Consider the following 18293-nt stretch of genomic DNA (forward strand, 5'->3'; position numbering starts at 1 on the left):
TCCTACATGATGGGAGGAGAGAAATGACTGAAACAAGTTGTTCCCTTGCCTCTACCCATGTGACATGGCACACATACATGTGCATGTACACACGCACACACACACACATGAATAGATGATAGATAGATGATAGATAGATGATAGATAGATAGATAGATAGATAGATAGATAGAATGTAATTTTAAAAGCTCCATCCCACTTCAACTCAGCACTTCAACATACAAGTTGTCAATCACCACCCACCCCCAACTCCAACTCAAAGGCCTGCAGAGCTTCTCCAGCTTGTGGTCTCACTGAGAATTCTTTTGTGCTCTCCAATTTGCATTTCCTTTACAGCCTCTTAACCACTTCATTTTAATCACCTGATGTGACAGTTTGCAGTCTGCAGGGCTATGCTGGATGTTGGCAATGCTGGCTTTCAGCTAACTCTTTCTAGAGAATTGACCACACAGAGAATTTCAAGGCCACACCTCTTCCTTGTGGCCGCTTTCATACAAGCAGCGATGGTAGGGCACAAATACCTTGCTATGGGACATCTTGGAGCATGGTCTGAGCTCCAGATATCCCTTGCAATTGTCTGAGATTTTCCTTGTTCTGCACCATTTTTCAAACCTTCGCTCTGTCGGGGCATCTTTCTTTACCATTCTACTCAAGCATGTATCCACACTGACTGCTCCCAAGAACTGCTTCAGTAACCTTCACACATGTAGATCTGTGACTCAGAATCTGTTTCCAGGGGAAGGGAGCTAAGAGTACTATGATCCCTCTTCAGGCAGCATCGTGTTGGCATTTTGCTTCATCGTCTGTGGGAGAAGTCAGAGCATTATCTCCCGAGTCAGTGGCGGCAGGGTGTAAGCAAGGCCTTCCACTTACAGCTCTTAGAGGGATGGAGCAAATGTTGGAAATGCTGTTTTGGGAACTCCGAGACAATGTTTTGATAAAGACAACATCACCTGAGCCCTTTAAGATCACTTCTATCTTTCATAACATCTACCTGTTGCTTACCCGACATGCTTCGGCTTAAGATTGTTTTTATCTGTGTCTTGTATTAGTTCCAAGTGCTGAGCGAGAAGCACAGACATCACTGGAAAAATAGGATAGAAATACAGGTCCTCACCACCAACTGCCCAGGCCAACCGAAGGAGGGTCAGCAGTTCAACAAAATCTCAAGCTTACTGTGTGCATGATAAATCTTGAGGATTACTCGTTCAAGCCACAGAGCTTCCATTTTGTTTTAAAGGCCCCAGTTATTTTAATGATGACTCAATGTCCAAATTCATTTATATGAGCCATAAGATGATACTGGGTGTCTTTGACACTGAGGTTATATTGTCCCCAATGCTTGGTTGTTTCTTGGGAGTGTGATGGAGAATTGTTTTTTGGTCATGGTGTTAACCACGGCAGCAGAAATGAGCTTTGGTTTTAATTACACTGGAAGGTACTGTGGCACCCATTCACTCACACACCACAGGCCATTGTTTCCAAGCGCTACTAAAGCTGTCTCTAGCCCAGGTCCTCCTATCGCCAGTGACACACACTTTGCGTGGTGAGAGTTTGGATAACGGAATGGGCAACTCTAATGGAGCATCTTAATGTTCAATTCTGCAATGCATCATCCTAGGGCAGTTTTAATTCAAGTTCTTTCAGCTTCTTACCATAATTCTCAAGTAACTTCATAACCATGTCGTTTAACTGACTTTGTCCCTGTGAGCCGTAAGTTGTTCCTGGATTCACTGCTGTTTTCAATCCTCTACACAAAAACGCCTGCTGTACACAGAGAAGGAACTACACTAGGAAACAGCCTTGAATTCTGAAAAGAAAAATCAAATTTAGGGAAACAGAAAACTTGAGCAAAACTCAGTGATTTACTTCTCACAGCCAATTCTCCTGTTAAATGAACATTTGAAATCATTCTTAGTTCTAAAGCACAGGCCGACCCCAACTTGTACCACACAGAGATCTCTAACTAGGTCAGATTACTCTGTATAAAGAATTATCAGTAGCTCACGTTGCAGGGTCCTTATTAAAGGCATCCAGCCTCTGAAAATTTAGCTTCTCCATGCTTCCTTTGGCATGAACCCTGAAAATGCCTGGTCATAATTTGTTGAAAGCTACTGAATTCATGCTATTAAATGAGCACTTATTTTAAGAAACTGTATACCCCAGGCAAACTCATTACTTCACCACCAGCAGAGATAAGTCAAGAATTCAGAACTCACACACATTTCTGTATCTACCAGAAAGCCCCACAAGGTAACCAGGAAGGGAGAAAAAGCATTTCCGGTCTCATAACAAGAGACGAGAGCTCTGCCCAGACATTAGGTGCACAAGGTAAACAAAACGAAGAGTAGTCATCTCACATCTTCATGCTCTTCCACTAATGAGGAACACGCTTCGAAAGCCCGTACGAATGTTGTAATCCATTAACGTTCTCTCTCTCTCTCTTTCCCCTTTGGCTTTTGGAGACAAGGTTTCTCTGTGTGACCTTGGCCCTGGAACTTGCTTTACGGAGGAAGATCTGCCTGCCTCTGCCTCTCCAAGTGCTGGGATTATAGGTGTGTGCTACCACGCCCAGACAATGTTCCCTTTCTAAAACCCACTCTAGCAGACAGTGAAGGAAAAGGTGAGACACAGGAGCCTGCAGAGGGCTAGTACAGAACAGGAGGAGTGAGTTCTCACGTAGAGAAGAACACGGAGAGAGGCAGAGTCCACCAGCAGAAGATACATGCTTCAACATGACTTCAGAGTGTAAACTGGGGACTGGAATAAGAAAGCAGGAGTCAATGGTGTTGCTTTCACCTTTAGGGGAAAAAATCTCTACCTTTGAGTGGGGGGTAACTTCCTCCAGACTGCAAGGCACAGTCCGCAAAAGACATTTATTAAAATGGGGTATAGACTCATTCAAACCCATGAACCCACTCTCGGGAGTGAGTTACCAGAAGACTCTCACCAGCAGAGATTCAGAGAGCAAGGCCAGTTAGTGTAAGTTAGTGGTTCTCAACCGAGAAGGCTTTACTCTCTGAGGGAACATCTAGAGATGCCGAGACAGTTGCGGCTGTTACAACTGAAACAGAGTGGGAACTTTCGCCAGAGGCACCGTCAAATATCCTCCCAATGACAGAGCAACCCTAAAAGCTAATCATTAGTCACATCAACATGCCCACGGTACCAAAGAGGGTATAAGCAAAGAAGAATAGGCCCATGTGCATACTGAGGGACGGTTCAGGGTGAGATAAAGGACACAGTGAAAGGTAAAAGAAGGCAAATGTATTAAGAATGTATTTTATCAGGGACAGCCAGAGAGGAGCCTACAAACGCTTTGAAGGAGAGAACCCACTGCAAAACCTTGCTATAATGCATAGGAAGAGAACTTAAGGAGGCCAAGAGGGCTAGGGATTGGCACTGAATATGGGATACTGAGTCGATGCTGTGTGTTATAAGATGAAGAGTCACAGCCCTGGGCTCTACCCTTGAAACACCTATAATACTTCCTTCTCAGTCACATCTGCAAACATTGGCAAAAGTCAACAGAATCACCTTTAGTTAAAACGTGCCTTCTAGAAGGATCTTTCAAAATTAAAATACAAACACATTATATAACACATTGTGACATTTATTCTTTCATCTTGGCCATTTCTTGTAGGTTCAAGTCATTTCTTTTCTAAAACAGGCATATCCATCATTATTTCAGGAGATGAGCTTAGGGTAGAGTTTCAAGTAATTTTTTCCAAAAATGTTCTAGCCAAATTTAGGATTCTGAATTAATTCTCATTTCCTTCAGGACTTTGAAGATTTTAACACACTGCTCCTGCTCTCTGTCATTACTACCAGAAAGTCTAGATAATTTTTCTTTTCCCTCCAGCTGTTTCTGACATTTCTTGAGTACGTCTTTCCCTTTTGTTTCCATTCTCTTAGTCCAGAATGGAATTGTTATTAGATGTGTGCTGGACTTTCTGTCTATGTATTTCACAGCAGAAAGCACGACATCTAAAGGAACTGCTAATAGAGTCAGAAAGAATGACAAGGTAGTGAAGGAAAGAAGGAATGAGTTCACAGAAGGGTCATTTCTTCACTAGTTTAAAGAATAAGTAAGAATTCTCCAGGAGGATATTATAAGGAAGGGCATACACATAGCTGGTCCAATAAGAGCAAGCAAGATCATGGCTCTTAGGGAACAGTTGCAGACCACTGTGTAGATGCATCTGTACAGAATGGTCAGAAGCTAGTCAAAAAGGCCCTTGCATACCGTGTATGAAGTGTTTGCACCTTATCCCAATAACAAGAGGAAGTAACAGAACCTTTCAACTGGGATTGGGGGGAACAGAGAAATGATGTGAGAAGAAGGCATGGTAGAATGAGGGAGAAAGAGAAGAAGGGGAGGAAAAAGGGAGGGAAGGTAAGAGGGAGGGAAGCAGAAAGGGAGGGAAGGTGGGAGGGAGGGAGAAAAGAAGAAAAAGAAAAAGAAGGAAAGAAGAAGAGAGAAGGAGGAAGAGGAATGGAGAGGGAAGAGAAAGGGGAGAAGGAAGAAAGAGGACAGAATAAATTCTAGAACATGAAAGTTCGGGACACAGAAGGGAAGGTATAAAGAGCCTGGTAAGAAGAGTGCTCCACTGGACTAAGAGAAATAAGAGTTTGAGCTGAGAGGTGTCAGAGGGATGGAGAAGAAGGTATTAACTAGAGAGAGTTTCTAAGTTGCTGTAATAGATGTCTGCTTGACTAGAGAGGCTGAAAGCCAGCAGAAGGTTCAGTATAAAGACACCAAGTTTGAGGCTTATGAATCTGAACAGTTCAACAGCCTGTGTCCTGCCAAATCTCAACTGCTCAAATTCTAGTCCCCATGGGATGTCTTTGGAGACAGTGTCTTAGGAGGCAACTGGCCATGAGAAAGAACACTCATGAAAAGGATTATTAACTCTCCTAAGAAGTTGGAGCACAGCCGGGCCAGTGGTGGAGAACACCTTTAATGCCAGCACTTTGGGAGACAGAGGCAGGTGGATCTCTGTGAGCTGGAGGCCAGCCTGGTCTATAGAGTTAGTTTCAGGACAGTCAGAGCTACATAGAGAGATCTTGACTGAGAAAAACAGAACAAAACAAAGCAAAACAACAACAACAACAACAACAAAACAAACAAACAAAACACCTCACTGAGATCCATTATGTTATCTATAAAATTGGGATTACAATGTTATGGAATGAAAATTAATCATGTTTAAACTAAGTCTTCCAGTGCCCTGATCTTGAACTTCCCAGCCTACATGTTTTTAAAGATAATAAATAACTATTTGTGATTTAAGCAGCTCAGTGTATGGTATTTTTGTTATAACAGTCTGAACCTTAAAAAAAAAAAAAAGGACTCTGCCACAATTAAATGGAATGAAAAATTCAACTTTAAGAAAGCTACCAGCCCTCTTTCCTTTTGCTAGCCACCAAAACAAAGTTCAATCCCTTCATGACTTCTGGCAGAAGCAAGAACTGCAAACGGCACTTCAATGCACTGTCTCACATCTGGAGAAAGATCATGTCTTCCCCTCTTTCCAAAGAGCTGAGATAGAAGTATAATGTTTGCTCCCTGCCCATTTGAAAGGATGATGAAGGTCAGGTTCTCTGAGGACACTACAAAGGCCAGCAGATTGGCAAAGTGGCCCAGGTATACAGGAAGAAGTATGTCATCTGCACTGAATGAGTGCAGCACAGAAAAGCTTATGGCACAACCGTCCACGTGGGCATCCATGACAGCAAGGAGATTATCACGGCTAAAGCTGGTCAGAGACCACAACAAAATCCTGAAAGGACGCCAAGTCTCGACAAGTAGGAAAGCAGAAGAGCAAATACAAGGACAAAACAGTTGAGAAGGTGCAGGTGTAGAAGCCTCTCATACACAGCTTCCATTAAAGACTGTCAAGGGAAAAAGGGGGGGGGGAGGCTGGAGAGTTGTCTTACAGGCTATAAGCACAGGCTGTTCTTCCAAAGGTCCTGAGTTCAATTCATGCAACCATATGGTGGCTCACAACCATGAGATCTGGTGCCCTCTTCTGGAGTGTAGGTGTACATGCAGGCAGAAAACTGTATAAACAATAAACAAATCTTTAAAAATGCTTATTTAAGGCAATATACAGCAAGCCTATAGCCAATATCAAACTAAACAGAGAGAAACTTACTTAAGTCAATCCCACTGAAATCAGGGACAAGGCAAGGCTGTCCACTCTCTCCATATCTCTTCAACATAGTTCTTGAAGTACTTGCTAGAGCAGTAACACAATTAAAGGAGATGAAGGAGATTCAGTTCGGAAAGGAAGAAGTCAAAGTATCACTGTTTGCAGATGATATGATAATATTCATGAGTGAGACCAAAAATTGTACCAGAAAACACCTACAGCTGATAAACACCTTCAGCAAAGTGACTAGATACAAAATTAACTTAAAAAAAAAATCAGTAGCCCTCTTCTATACAAAACACAAAGGGGCTGAGAAAGAAATTAGGGAAACAACACCCTTCACAATAGCCACAAAGGACATAAAGTACCTTGGTGTGACTCTAACCAAGCAAGTCAAAGACTTGTATGAAAAAAACTTCCAGTCTCTGAAGAAAGAATTAGAAGATATCAGAAGATGGAAAGATCTCCCGGGCTCATGGCTTGGCAGGATTAATATAGCGAAAGTGGCCATTTTACCAAAAGCAATCTACAGATTCAATGCAATTCCCATCAAATTACCAACACAATTCTTTGCAGACCTGGAAAGAAAAATTCTCAACTTTATATGGAATAACAAGAAACCCAGAATTGCTAAAACAATCCTCTACAATAAATGATCTTCTGAAGGTATCTCCATCCCTGATCTCAAACTGTACTATAGAGCAACAGTAATAAAAATTGCAGAGTATGGGCATAGAAACAGAATGGTGGATCAATGGAATCGAATAAAAGACCCAGAAATAAACTCATACACTTATGGACACGGTAATTTTGACAAAGATGCCAAAACCATTCACTGGAAAAAAGACAGCATCTTCAACAAATGGTGCTGGTCTAACTGGTTGTCTACATGTAGAAAAATGCAAACAGATCCATACTTATCACCCTGCACAAAACTAAAGTCCAAGTGGATCAAAGACCTCAATATAAAACCTGACACACTAAACCTGTTAGAAGAAAAAAATGGGGAAGAGCCTTGAACTCATTGGCACAGGAGACAACTTCCTGAACAGAACACCAACAGCACAGGCTCTAAGATCAACAATCAATAAATGGGACCTCATGAAACTGAAAACTTTCTGTAAAGCAAAGGACACTGTCAACAGAACAAAATGACAGTCTACAGATTGGGAAAGGATCTTCACCAACCCTATATCTGACAGAGGGCTAATATCCAGAATATATAAAGAACTCAAGAAATTAAACAGCAACATATCAAATAATCCAATTAAAAAATGGGGTACAGAGCTAAACAGAATTCTTAACAGAGGAATATCGAATGGTCAAAAACACACTTAAAGAAATGCTCAACATTCTTAGTCATCAGGAAAATGCAAATCAAAACGACCCTGAAATCTCACCTTACACGCATCAGAATGGCTAAGATCAAAAACTCAAGTGACAACACCTCCTGGAGAGGTTGTGGAGAAAGGGGAACCTCTTCCATTACTGGTGGGAATGTAAACTTGTACACCGCTTTGGAAATCAATCTAGCACTTTTTCAGACAATTAGGAATAGCACTTCCTCAAGATCCAGCTATTCCACTCCTAGGCATATATCCAAAATATGCTCAGGTACACAACAAGAATGTTTGCTCAGCCATATTTGTAGCAGCTTTATTTGTAATAGCCAGAAGCTGGAAACAATCCAGGTGTCCCTCAATTGAGGAATGGATACAGAAATTGTGGAACATTTACACAATGGAACACTACTCAGCTATTAAAAACAAGGAAATCATTTAATTTGCAGGCAAATGGTAGGAAATAGAAAAGATCATCCTGAGTGATGTATCCTAGAAGCAGAAAGACACAAATGGTATATACTCACTTATAAGTGGATATTAGACATATAATTTAGAATAAACATACTAAAATCTGTACACCTAAAGAAGCTAAGCAAGAAGGAGGACCCTGGGCAAGATGATCAATCCTCATTCAGAAAGGCAAACATGATAGACATTGGAAGAGGGCGAAAACAAGGAACAAGACAGGAGCCTACCACAGAGGGCCTCTGAAAGACTCTACCCAGCAGGGTATTAAAGCAGACACTGAGATTCATAGCCAAACTATGGGCAGAGTACAGGGAATCTTATGAAAGAAGGGGGCGATAGAAAGACCTGGAGGGGACAGGAGCTCCACAAGGAGAGAAACAGAACCAAAATATCTGGGCCCAGGGGTCTTTTCTGAGACTGATACTCCAAGGACCATTCATGGAGATAACCTAGAACCCCTATACAGATGTAGCCCATGGCAGCTCAGTCTCCAAATAGGCTCCCTAGTAATGGGAACAGGGACTGTCTCTGACATGAACTCAGTGGCTGGCTCTTTGATCACCTCCCCCTGAGTGAGGAGCAGCCTTACCAGGCCACAGAGGAAGACAATGCAGCCAGTCCTGATGAGACCTGATAAACTAGGATCAGAAGGGAAGGAGGATCTCCCCTATCAGTTGAGTGAGGGAGGGACATGGGAGGAGAAGAGGGAGGGAGGGCAGGATTAGGAGGGGATGAGGGAGGAGCTACAGCTGGGATACAAAGTGAATAAATTGTAATAAATTTTAAAAATTAAAATTTTAAAAAATGTTTATTTTTTTAAAAAGTTCCATCCAGGGTATAACTCTAAAATTGAAAAGTCCAGTATACAGCTATAACTAAACATTCTAATTTGTCAGATAATGTTATATTCTTTAATAATATATTATAAATTTATAAGTTAAGGATCCCCAATTTAAAGAGCCTAAAGTACTCCAAAATCCAGTGCCTTTTGAGTACCAACATATGTTTCAAGTGCCAAATTCCACACCTGACCTTCAAGTGGTAGGTCACAGTTAAAACACAAGTATACCAAAAATACTGTATAAAATTACCTCATGTTTTCTAAATAACACATGTGAAATTTAAATGAAGTCAATATTCAGGCTTGGGTTCCACCTTCAAGATGTATTATTATGTATATAAAAACATTTCAAAAAAATTCTAAATTTTGAAACACTTTGGGTCCCAAGAATTTGTGCATGTATGTGACTCCTCACTGTGAAATCTTATTACCTTAGTTAGGGTTTCTATTGCTCTGATGAAACAGCATGAGCAAAAGTCACGTGAGAAGTCAAGAGTTTATTTTACTTTCTCTTCCACATGGCAGTTCATCCCTGAAGCAAGTCCAGACAGGAACTCACACAGGGCAGGATCCTGGAGGCGGGAGCTGTTGCAGAGGCCACGGAGGGGTGCTGCTTACTGGCATGCACCTCATGGCTTGCTCAGCCTGCTTTCTTCTAGCCCCCAGGACCACCCGCCCAGGGACGGTGTCACCCACAATGGGCTGGCCCTCCCCCATCAATCTCTAACTAAGAAATGCTCTACAGGCTTGCCACTGTCCAATCTTACACGTGCACTTGCTCAGTTGACGTTCCTTCCTCTGAGATAACCCTACCTTGTGTCAAACTGACATAAAACTAGCCAGCATACTTCCATTTTAACATTTATTACACTAAATTAGAACACTTGTTTCTTATCTGTTTTTTTTTCTTTTCCCTCTAAGCATTGGTTTCCTTGGGAGAGTTGTGGTGTCTGTCTTAATTGTTTATCTGAAGATATTACAGTGCACAGAAAGGAGAAGAACTTAGTATGCATTGGATGGATGGACAGATGGACGGACAGATTGAGCATGCCAGTACTAGAGAGTGTTTTTTTCAACTTTACCTGCTGTGGTTTATTTACCGAAAAAAAACATCATTTGTCATGAGGAAGGAGCCGTCTATCCAGGGTTTCACAGCTTCCTCACTACACACACTGGAAAATGGGGCTAAGACTAATGAACAGGGACCTACAGTACAGTGACGAGAAGGACAAGAGAGTAGAGCAGTGTCAAGAACAGAAACAGCCTGAAGAGGGAAGGGACTCATGAGCCCCCACCCCTCACGTCAAACACAGAAACAGTTGATTACTCCCGGCGAAGGAAAACTTAGTTTTCTTTAGGCTCCAGTGATGGTTCCATACCCACAAGTATATTGACAGCACAAATTGGACTAAATGGGTTATTAAATTAAAAAAAAAAGGACAGAAAGTTGGAAGGTAGTGGAAGATCTGAGAGGAGCTGGGGAAGAAGAGGAAGTATACCCAAAATGCACTATATGAAATTCTCAAAGAGAAAAAAAAACATATTAAAAAATGGAGAATACAATGAGAGCTCAAGAGCGTCTATGCATTTAGTTCACCCCAGAACTGTAGAATGATGGTGTATATAAAATGTGGGAAAATGATTTTTAAATGTGATTATGGGAGCTCATAGATATAAGAAAATCCTGATAATCAGTAAATAATTGTCCAGTTACATATTCGTAAACCTCTTCAGCTGTTTTGTATCAGTGTTGAGGTTTACAGAGATTTAAAAAAAAATTAGATTTGTGAAAAGACATCTGGCAAGGTTTGCAGTTTCCAAGACCTGTACAGTTTCACTGACTCTTCTCACCCCAGAATTTTCTTCTGCTTAGCAACAGAAGGAAAACTAATAAAGAAAACATAAATAAATTAAATGTATTTTGAAACAATAAGGAAAGGAAGCAAAGCTTTCCCAAATCCTACAACAGAAGCATCAATAATAATGATAAAATAATAACAAATAGTTAAACGGAAAAATTCAATGTTATTGTTGAAAGAAAGCTCTGAAATGAAGAGAATTAAGAGCATTTATATTGTTTTTTGAAGACCTGCAAGTTAAAAATAGAAACCTCTTTCCAAACTGAGCCTGCTTCTGCACACTGCTCCATGGGAAGAAAAGGGACGACTGATGGGGAATGTAAAAACGCTCACCAGGCCGCTCCCATTTCACACTCCTCTGTGCTGAAAAATGCCACAACCCCCTTACCCCCCTTACTGTGGCCACAAAAGTATTTGATTTCTTCACTTTAAGTACTATTGGTCTAGAGGAAGCACAGTCATTCTTCAATAAAACCAAACCGTCTGGGGCTGGAGGGACTGCTCAGCAGTTAAGGGCACTGGCTGCTCTTGCAGAGGACCAGCGTTCAGCTACCAGCACTCACACGGAGGCTAACAACTGTTTTCTAACTCCATTTCTGGGGGGATCTTACACTCTCTCCTGGTCTCCACAGGAACCTGTTAACACAAAGTACGTATGCACGCACACACACACACGCTAAAAACTAAATTGTCTTCATAAAAAAATCAAATTCCCAGAGATTTCTGAGCTTACTCCACAGACTTCTCTACAACCAAAGTGACCCTCAGTCAAGATAGTAAAAAAGATGGTTAAGAAACCTGCAGAGCTTATGTTTTGTATTGGAGCCCTAACATTCTTTAGATTTCAGCTGAGCGATTTGATCGCAGCCGCTTTGGGGGCAAGGTCTCAGGGCACGTGAGGAGGGTGAGCGTTCAGAAGCCCAGGAGAGGCAATCGCAGGCTGCTGAGGATCAGCCTAGGGAGCCTCATCATCCGTAACTTCTGCAACATCAGCATCCCGTCTCTAGGTGGCAGCACCTGTGAGCTGTTGCTTGCCAGGGACTCCCAACGCGGCTGCACGTTGGATTCGGCTCGTCAAACCCTCATCTCTAAGTTCTGTAGCCACAGAAGAAATTAGAGCACCGTAGATTTTTACATCACTTAGACCTCCAGCACAGACTTCAGGAACAAGAACGGAGAGCACATATCCTTGCATAGGTCATACTTTCTGCACCCGACTTCAAAAGAGACAGGTCATAATTTTTATTTATTTATTTATTTTGCCTTGGTTGTTTATGTTATGACTTTCAAGGATTACATAGACCAGTGGTTAGCAAACAGTTTCTGAAAAGGCACCAGACAGTAAGTATTTTAGGCATTATGGACTATAAAATTAATTACAATTGGCTGAGCGTGGTGGTGCATGCCTGTGATCCCAGCACTCAGGGAGGCAGAGGCAGGCCGGTCTCTGTGAGTTCAAGGCCAGCCTGGTCTACAGAGCGAGTCCAGGACAACCAAGGCTACACAGAGAAACCCTGTCTTCAAAAAACAAAACCAAATTGTTACAGTTAATCGATTCTGCATTGTTACACAAAAATCCCTGTAGATTATGCATAAAGTATTGCTGTATCCAAGACCTGATGCAAGAAGCTGAAATAAAACTTTATATAATTTTCATGTCGTAAGACATTATTATTAACCATTTAAAATGTAAAAAATACCCTACTTTTTCTTTTTGAGATTATAATATAGTTGTAATATTTCTCCTTTCTATTTTCTCCCTCCAACTTTCCCATATATCTTTCCTTGCTCTCTTTCAAATTCATGGCTTCTTCCTTGATTAGTTGTGTTTCATACATATATGTATATGTGAATACATATATAGACACGTGTATATTCCCAAATATAACCCTGCTCAGGCTGTATGATGTCACTTGCATGTATGTTTTCAGGACTGTCCATTTGGTGTTGGGTAACCAATCGGTGTGTCCTGAGGAAGGACAGACCCTCCCTGAGGAAGGACAGCCTCTCCTACTCTCAGTATTCCTTAGTCGCCCCCACGCATTCCTCCACCAGCTTCAGCGAGTCTATTGTCCTTGTTCATCTCATATTTAGGCAGTCATGTTGGTGGGACTTCAAAGGTTTTTTTAAATAAATCTATTCTTAATTCTTTGGCTGTTCAGAAGCAGAAAGCTAGCTGGCCAGATTGCACCCATGGGCAGTGGTTTCCAAGACCCCCTGACGCAGATCAGTTTCATGAGGCAAAGTGAACTGGCTTTAAGGTATTCGAAGCGAAATTAAACAGCAAAAAAGTTGCACGCTTTTGTCAGACTCCTAACTTTTAATTGGAGGTTGATTCCTAGAGAACATTTCAGCAAACGGAATAACCCTTCAGCTGCACATCTCCACACGTCTTCCCTCTGGTCCAGCGAAGTGATTAAACACAGGGAAGATGGAGATAGCACGCAAGTCCAGGGTGTCACACAAGCAGAAGTATAGGAACAATCTGTTCAGCAGGAAAATGCGTGAAAACCTTAGCTAGAGCAACACTGTTACCTGTTGTGTCTTGACTCAGGGTTTCCTGGCTGCTGCTGCTGTAGGAAGGCACTGGGGTGATGGCCAGCGAGGCCGGACAAGACAAAGGTGTGGCCAGGTCAGCTCTGCGGGTGAAGGACTGGTGGTACACAGGGATGCCTGCATCTTTTGAGAGGAAGAGGGGCAGATCTGATGGGAGGGGCGGTCTGCCTTGCACATAGGGATTCTTCCAGTGGGTGAGTCCAATTGCAACAGGCCCAGCAACGTCGTAGCCTGTTGAGATAAACAGATTCGGTCAGTAACCACAATCAAAGCCTTAAGCAGCGTTTGTTGTTAACATTTCTCAACACTATCAAGCTGTGAGTCAAATCCAAGACTGTAGTAAGAATACATGCTCACGATAAACAGACAGGTGTTGCCACACTTGACAAATTATGCTGATCTAATCACATTGTACTTACTAAAGCATACTGTATGCTAGGTACCCAGTCTTTGCTTTCTAGGTACTCTAACAAAGTAGATAAGATTTGCAGTTATGGAAGTTTTGTTGTGTGTGTGTGTGCACGCGTGCACGCCACACACACGGAGGTGTTCACAGAGGACCAACAGTCATGCCCAATCCCAAGCAGCTGAACTTACAGGCAATTGTGAGACCCACCATGTGTGCTTGAAACTGAACTTGAGTGAGTCTCAGGAAAAGCAACAAACATCTCAACTGCTGAGTCATCTTTCCAGTGCCCGTGGTCTTGGATTTTAAAAAAGCGATTGTAGACCAAATAGATGCTAGACACTCTACATAGCCAATCTCTAACCCACACAGCAACTGTAAAGGACACTAGTAACTGCTCAGCTTCATAGATTACAAAAAATAGCTATGCTTTCTCTAGACTAAGTAGCCCACATGTGCCCAAGTCAGAATGCAAGCCCTTAGCTATCTCAATCCAGATTCTCTGCGGTTCCCCTAAACTACAACTACCCACAGCACTAGGAGGATGAAGGAAACAGATGAGAAGTAGAACAGAAATTGCCCCTCAGGAGTTCAAGGGAGAGGGCCCTCCCTGTCGGAGAGGTGAGGCCAAGGAGATGGTGGCATGAACACAGCCTTACAGACAAAGTTGACATCTAGGCCTAGGGATCCTCATCATCTGTAACTTCTGCAACATCAGCATATTTTCTTTATCCCACCCTTTTTGGTAATTTGAAGCAAAATCTGTAGCGACAACAATAAAATCTAAAGCCTTTTTTTAAAACTTCTCATGAATAAAAGAATCTCTTGATCTTCTCGTGAATATTAAACAATACTGCCCCATATCCCTACATGGCAGCTGTCAGCTAGAATGACAAAAGCGCCACCTCCTGGGTGACTAGGTCTGCCACAGTCCCCACACTCCCTAACACCATACCCCTCCCCCCACAGCCTTCTTCTCTCATCTGCTGTGCATGCCTGGCCTCTGCAGGCTCTTGCATATGAAAATTAAGTAGAGAGCATGGGGATGTGATGTGTATCAGCAGGAAGAAAGCACAAAATGTAAAGGGTGGGTTAATATAAGACCAGTAGAGATGCAAAGGCTGGATTTTATCTGAAAGGCAAAGCAAAGCCAGGTTCTTGAAGGTCTGTAAAGTAAGCATTGTTGTGATTGCATTAATGCTAGCGATCACCTCTTCCAGGAAGCTCCTGGCTTCTCTGCACTGTGTTAGCATGCTGACATGATGCCTCAAAGGTGCTAGTGTGCAGGGACTGGAGGGGCATAGGTAGAGGAAGGGCCCATGTGAAAGGATCAGACTAACTTTGTAACCTATATGTCTTCTAAAGCCTATAGTTTTGAGTTTTAGGTCCAGGTAAAGCTAAAGCCTCTTAGTACCTTTCCAGAGAATGGAGGAATGTGACCCTATCTGTGAGGACAGATATAAAAAAGCGAGCAAGCAATGACCTTCACTCCGCAAAAAGAATGCTCAGACCCTTGTCTTCAAGATAGTGTTTCTTAGCAACCAACCCAGATGGCCTCAGTCCTTCTTCTGAGTAGACCCCGACCTATGGCCAAAAGCCTGCAGCCCCAATCTTCAAGGATGAGCTAACCACCCCCACCTTTAATTGCAGCTGCATCCACACTTGGCAGGACTGGCCAAGCTTGAGCACCTAAGACCAACCAATTATCTTACTTTATAGCTTCCTCATCCAATCCTGATTCACCAAGACTGCAACCTCAAAATTCCCGTGCCTTGTCTTCTAAAATCCCAAGGCCTTTGTCTCCTGGGGCCATTCCTTGCTGACCAGCAGGGGTGATCGCATTGCACAATGGTTAAAATAAACCTCTTGTGATTTTGCAACGATGAGATCTGGTCTCCTGAGTTCCCTTCATCCTTTCTGAAAATTAGGCTCGTGCTGGGCCTAACACATAGAGAGACCCAGCAAGACAGAAGGTGTAGGGAGGCAGGTGGAAGGAACTGAATTATTGTACCTTTCCACACCATGCTAGACACCACCTAGACATAGATTCACATCGCATGGTCCCTACTCACACTTCACAGACAAGCCTTTACTTCTGCGCTCTGAGCTGAGCCTCCCTTGACATAGAGGATGCTTTACTTATCTTCAGATTGCCTTTCCAGTCTGTCTATTTGGCTCTCTTTCTCACTTCCCTCCTTAGCCACTTGGCTCAGGGCTGACACCCTCTGCTCATTTAATTCCCCAACAAAGGGCGGCAGGGAGATCATGTGAAGGACTGTAGACCAGAGGTCATGTGGAGGTCATTAAAGGTCCAAATTCAAGCACTGACATCAGTAGAGAAAAAGAAGTGCAGAGGCACAGCAACATGGACACGGGAACGAGCCTGCAGCCACCAGCTCATTGCTGACTGCCTGTGGCGGTTTGAATGAAAATGTCCCCCATGGGATCAGACATTTCAATGCTTGTTCCCCAGTTGGTAGCACTGTTTGGGGAGTTGTGGAACTTTCCCTCTTGGCTGGAGTAAGTCCATCACTGGGGGTTGGGCTTTGAGAGCGTATTGTCCTCCCCACTTCCTGCTCATTCTTCCCGCTTAGCTTAGGGCTTGCAATTGAGGTTGCGAGTTCTTGGAGTCCTCCTCCTGCCACCATGCCTCTCTGCCGTGAAGGACCCTCGTTGCTCTAGAACAGGCAGTTCTCAACATATGGATGTGACCCCTTTGGGAGTCACATAGCAGATATTTAGAGGTCTGATATCTACATTACAATTCATGACAGTAGCAGAATTACAGTTATGAAGAAGCAACAAAATAATTTTATGGCTGGGGTCACCACAGCATGAGGAACTGTATTAAAGGGCTGCGCATTGGGAAGATTGAGAACCGCTGCTCTAGGAGCATAAGCCCAAACAGACACCTTCTTCTGTGAGTAGCCGTGGCCATGGAACTTTATCAGAGGAACAGAAAGGTAGCTGATATACTGTGTCAGTGAAGACTGACAAAGAGAATGGCAAGTTCCTCAGCCCAATGGCGGTGACCACAAGGGCTGGGTTTTTCCAGGATTGAGGAAAGCCATGCGTGTCTTGTGACATCAGGTACTTGAGCTTCAATGGAAACAGTCAATGGAACACGTCTGACAGAAAGTTTGAAAAAAATGGAAATGATGGTGAAGAGAGACGAGGCGAGTGCCATACACCAGGTTTCAGCTACTCACAAGTTGCGGTTGAAGCCAAGGAATAAAAAATGGCAGTGTTCCTAGTATTCACCAGCACAGCACCAAGGGACCTACCAGCACTACCCTCATGTCAAGCCACCAGATTCCTGTCAGTCATGCACTGTTAGCCCCAGGACCGATGAAGAAACTGAGGCTGAAGTGAGCTGTACTCCTTCCCTACACAAATATGTCAAGCGTTAAGACCAGACACACTGAACACAACACAGGCGCGCTTCAGCTCTAAGGGCGCGGTGGCTAAGAGAGGGGTCAAGGGCGGGTTGGGAGCTCCACCTGGGAACTGTGCCCGGAAAAGGCAGTCTTACATGATTCTTCCTCTCTGGACAATTGTTCACAGAGGGACCCCAGTCATCGGAACACTTGAGGAAAGGAAAGTGCTAACATGCTGAGGGGCTATCCTGAGGCTTCTCAATTGGTCCCTTCATAGAAGGCACCACATGGGATGCAGGGAACATGAGTGAGCCTTTTCTGAGGGTCAGGACGACCCTGGAGCTCACCAAAATCTCAGTGTTCTAAACACTGAGGGACCAGAGGGGAGCTTGAATGCTGTTGCTGGGACTGAGCCCCAGCTATCTTCTAGGACTAAACTTCCGATTCCTGAGTACCCTCTGCACCTACTATGGTATAGACTATAGAAAAGAAGTTCCAGAATACTCCATTGGAACTGGCATTTTATTATATTCCTTCTTATTTTTAAAAACTGAAAATATAATGCCTTCTTTTTATGCCCGAGAATTCTTGCCTGTCACTTCATTCAGAAACTCTAGTCTCTCTTTTTAGATTGGCATTGTGGTATAATCATCCCACTCTCCCCGTCCATTTCCTCCCTCTAAATCAGTGTTTCTCTACTTGTAGGCCATGGACCTTTGGGATTTACATATCAGATATTGTGCATGTCAGATATTTACATTATAAATAATCACAGTAGCAAAATTACAGTCATGAAATAACAATGAAATAATATTATGGTTGGGGGTCACCACAACATGAAGAACTGTATTAAAAGGTTGCAGCATTAGTAAGGTTGAGAACCACTGTAGTTTAAACCCTCCCATGAACCACCCTCCCCCATTGTTGTCTTTTAAATTCCCAGCCTCTTTAACTGTTGTTAACTCTGTGTGTGTATATATGTGTGTGTATGTGTGTGTGTATAACTAAGTATATAACTGCAACCTGCTCAGTCCATATAATGTTACTTGTATGTACACTGTGAGACGGTGTCTCTTTAAAATGTCAGAAGCTATATCCCTACAATCTCAGTAGTATGGCTGGCTCACATGCTTTGAAAAAGGATACCACCAATACACATACATATAGTGTGTAAGGGGAGAAGGATCACAAGGCCTTAGCCCTAAACAAAGAACTACAGTCACTAAGGAAGGCCAAGAGCAGCGACAATAGTCTTCCCCAAGGAAGAGCAGCGGCAATTAGTATCAAA

At 42.9% G+C, this 18293-nt stretch overlaps 1 protein-coding gene across 3 annotated transcripts in view; it reads right to left on the minus strand.

Annotated features, from left to right (window-relative positions):
- The window catches only part of Ano4 (anoctamin 4), a 400373-nt gene that overhangs the window by 360865 nt on the left and 21215 nt on the right, over positions 1-18293 (minus strand). For all 3 annotated transcript variants that reach the window (XM_060377883.1, XM_060377881.1, XM_060377882.1), the window contains exon 3: positions 13202-13453. In XM_060377883.1, coding sequence (XP_060233866.1) covers positions 13202-13453 — 252 coding nt within the window. The remainder of the gene's footprint in view (positions 1-13201; positions 13454-18293) is intronic.

The sequence above is a fragment of the Meriones unguiculatus genome, chromosome 2, assembly GCF_030254825.1.
Source record: "Meriones unguiculatus strain TT.TT164.6M chromosome 2, Bangor_MerUng_6.1, whole genome shotgun sequence".
NCBI lineage: Eukaryota > Metazoa > Chordata > Mammalia > Rodentia > Muridae > Meriones > Meriones unguiculatus.